A 3,060-nucleotide genomic window follows, 5' to 3' on the forward strand; every position below is an offset into this window, starting at 1 on the left:
TTTTTTTTTTTTTTTTGTATTATAAAATTTTTTTTTTTTTTTTTTTTTTAAAAATTTTATTTTTTTTAATTAAAAATTCATAAAAAAAAAAAAAAAAAAATTTTTTTTTTGTCAAACATTAAAAAAAAAAAAAAAAAGAAAGCACACAATACATATGTACAAATTAAAATATATTTTTTTTTTTTTTTTTTAAAATACATTTAAAAAAAAAAAAAGTATATCTCAAAAAAAAAAAATATATTATTCTTAAAAAAAAAAAATTAAATATATAAAAAACTATTGCAAAAAAAATAAAAATATGTACAAATTAAAATATATTTTTTTTTTTTTTTTTTAAATACATTTAAAAAAAAAAAAAGTATATCTTAAAAAAAAAAAATATATTATTCTTAAAAAAAAAAAATTAAATATATAAAAAACTATTGCAAAAAAAATATTTTATATATATATATATATTATTCACAAAACTTGTCATACACATAAAAAAAAAAAAATATATAATTTTTTTTTTTTTCACAAAATACACACAATATATTTTATATCATAAATTTATATATATATTAAAAAATGGCACGAACTAAACAAACAGCTAGAAAATCAACTGCTGGTAAAGCCCCAAGGAAGCAATTAGCTTCAAAAGCAGCAAGGAAATCAGCTCCAATCTCTGCTGGTATTAAAAAGCCACACAGATATAGACCAGGAACTGTAGCTTTAAGAGAAATTAGAAGATATCAAAAATCTACTGATCTTTTAATAAGAAAATTACCATTCCAAAGATTAGTAAGAGAAATTGCTCAAGATTATAAAACTGACTTAAGATTCCAATCTTCAGCAGTAATGGCCCTTCAAGAAGCTGCAGAAGCTTACTTAGTTGGTCTTTTTGAAGATACCAACTTATGTGCCATTCACGCAAAAAGAGTTACCATTATGCCAAAAGATATCCAATTAGCCAGACGTATTCGTGGAGAAAGATCTTAAATTATATAATTTTATAACAAGATATAATAAGATTTAATTATTGAGTTATTTTAATAAATTTATATTATTTATAACATTTATATTTCCTTCCTTATATTTTTATTTAGCATTCGTTTTATACATAAAACATGTATATATATATTTTTTTTTTTTAAATATTTTACAATGACATTAATTTTTTTTTTAAGGCTTCACTAGAAGCCATTATATATAATATACATATATAATTATATTTATTCAAAACATAAAATTAAAACTTTTTTTTTTTTTTTTCTTTCTTTTTTCTTTTTTCTTTTTCATTATGTTATAATTTTAACAACTGTACAATATAATAAATGTACATATAACAAATATATATACATATAAACAGTGTATTATTAAAAAAAAAAATGAATCGTATTAACAGTTAAAAAAAAAAAAAAATTTTTTTTTATCATCTTTGAAAATTATTTTTATAAAATATTATATAAAATGAAGAATAATAAGACATAAAATATAAGTAAACAATGTATTTTTATGAAATATATTATATATATATATGTATATATATTATATGTGTGTGTGTCCATTTTTTTTATAACTTTCTTAATAATGGATATTTTTTAAAATAATCACGTACAGTGTTCTTATAATATGGTTTCAAGGCAATAGCTGTGAAGATGTTCTCTGGATATTCGGTCCATATTTTATATTTTAACGATTCCTTATCCAGAATACTAGATAAATTTTTTATTTCATTTGTATCATCAATTTTTAATATAACTTTATGCATATTATTTATATGTTCTGGAGATAAATAATCTTTAACAATTTGGTCATCCATGTTTTCTGCTATCACAGCAATACTGTCAAAAGTAAAAATTAGGAACATAAGTAAATATAACAAAAAAGAAAATATTATAATACATATTAATATGTATATAAATATATATATATGTAAGTATTTTATATAATATCTTCTAAAAGTATGGTATACATATTTTCTTTAGTACGTTCAAAATGTAATATATATTTCTACTTCTATTTTTTTACCAGGCATGACAAGCTTGGGCGATTACAGATCCTAATGGCCATTTTTTATCTATAATTTCTTTATTTACTAATATATATTGAATAATAGGATTCTCGTTCATTTTTTCAATTATAAATATATATTATAAAACGAATTAGAAATAATAAAAAAAAAAAAAAAAAAACAAAGAAAAGGTAGTATTTATTTATTATTATTTTTTTTTTTCTACAATTTCCTTTAATATCTCCCTTTATATATAAGTATATATAATATAGCTTCAAAAATTCCCCTTATAAAAAAATATATATTTTTTTATTTATAGTTTCTTCTAATGTTTTATTTTTTAAATAATATTCTTTTCGTTTTCCCTTATATATATATATATATATATATATTTTAATAGATTAATTATTATAGTGGAATAATTTTAGATATACCTTTAGTTCTTACATATAAATGATTAATTTATATTTAAAAATAAAGAAAAAAGGAGATTACCGTTTTATATAATTTATTATACTAAATATTATTGGTAGAACATGAAAATGATTATCCCAAAAGAATATATAAATGGTATTAATACATTATTACATATATATATATATATATATATATATTGTATATATAATTGTTGTTTTAAATATATAGTTATAAACTATCTACTGATGGTATACCTTAAGGAAAAAATATTTTTTTAATATATAATATTATATATTTATATATTCTTAAAATAATATATTCTCAGATAAAAAAAATTATAACATTTTACAACATTTTAAAAACATGTTATTTTTTTTTTTATTGAAACCTTGAATAGAAGCAAATATAACGTAATTTAAATATAGGAGGGAATTTTTTTTTTTTTTCTTTCTAATTAAATGAATAAATAAATAAATATATATATAAATATATTTCTATATATTTTATATTATATAATATCCGTTGAATTTCATTTCTTATTTTTTTTGTTCATTTTTATAATATTATATAGGATTAAAAGTCTATAAAACGAAAGGTATTATATATATATAATAAACCTTTATAAAATATTATTACAGTTAACATTTTTA

General features: G+C 17.2%; 2 protein-coding genes across 2 annotated transcripts; one reads left to right on the forward strand and one right to left on the reverse strand.

Annotated features, from left to right (window-relative positions):
• Positions 1-567: 567 nt before the first annotated feature.
• On the forward strand, positions 568-978 carry PGSY75_0610400 (histone H3; the record flags this gene model as incomplete). The annotated part of the gene is made up of 1 exon (XM_018784684.1): positions 568-978. One exon carries the CDS (start codon positions 568-570, stop codon positions 976-978), a length of 411 nt encoding a protein of 136 aa, XP_018642738.1.
• A 574-nt stretch (positions 979-1,552) lies between these two features.
• Positions 1,553-2,111, reverse strand: PGSY75_0610500 (conserved protein, unknown function; the record flags this gene model as incomplete). The annotated part of the gene is made up of 2 exons (XM_018784685.1): positions 1,553-1,823; positions 2,011-2,111. The coding sequence occupies 2 exons, from the start codon at positions 2,109-2,111 to the stop codon at positions 1,553-1,555; spliced, it is 372 nt and encodes a 123-aa protein (XP_018642739.1).
• Positions 2,112-3,060: the final 949 nt, after the last annotated feature.

This window comes from Plasmodium gaboni, chromosome 6 (assembly GCF_001602025.1).
Source record: "Plasmodium gaboni strain SY75 chromosome 6, whole genome shotgun sequence".
In the NCBI taxonomy this organism is placed as follows: Eukaryota; Apicomplexa; class Aconoidasida; order Haemosporida; family Plasmodiidae; genus Plasmodium; species Plasmodium gaboni.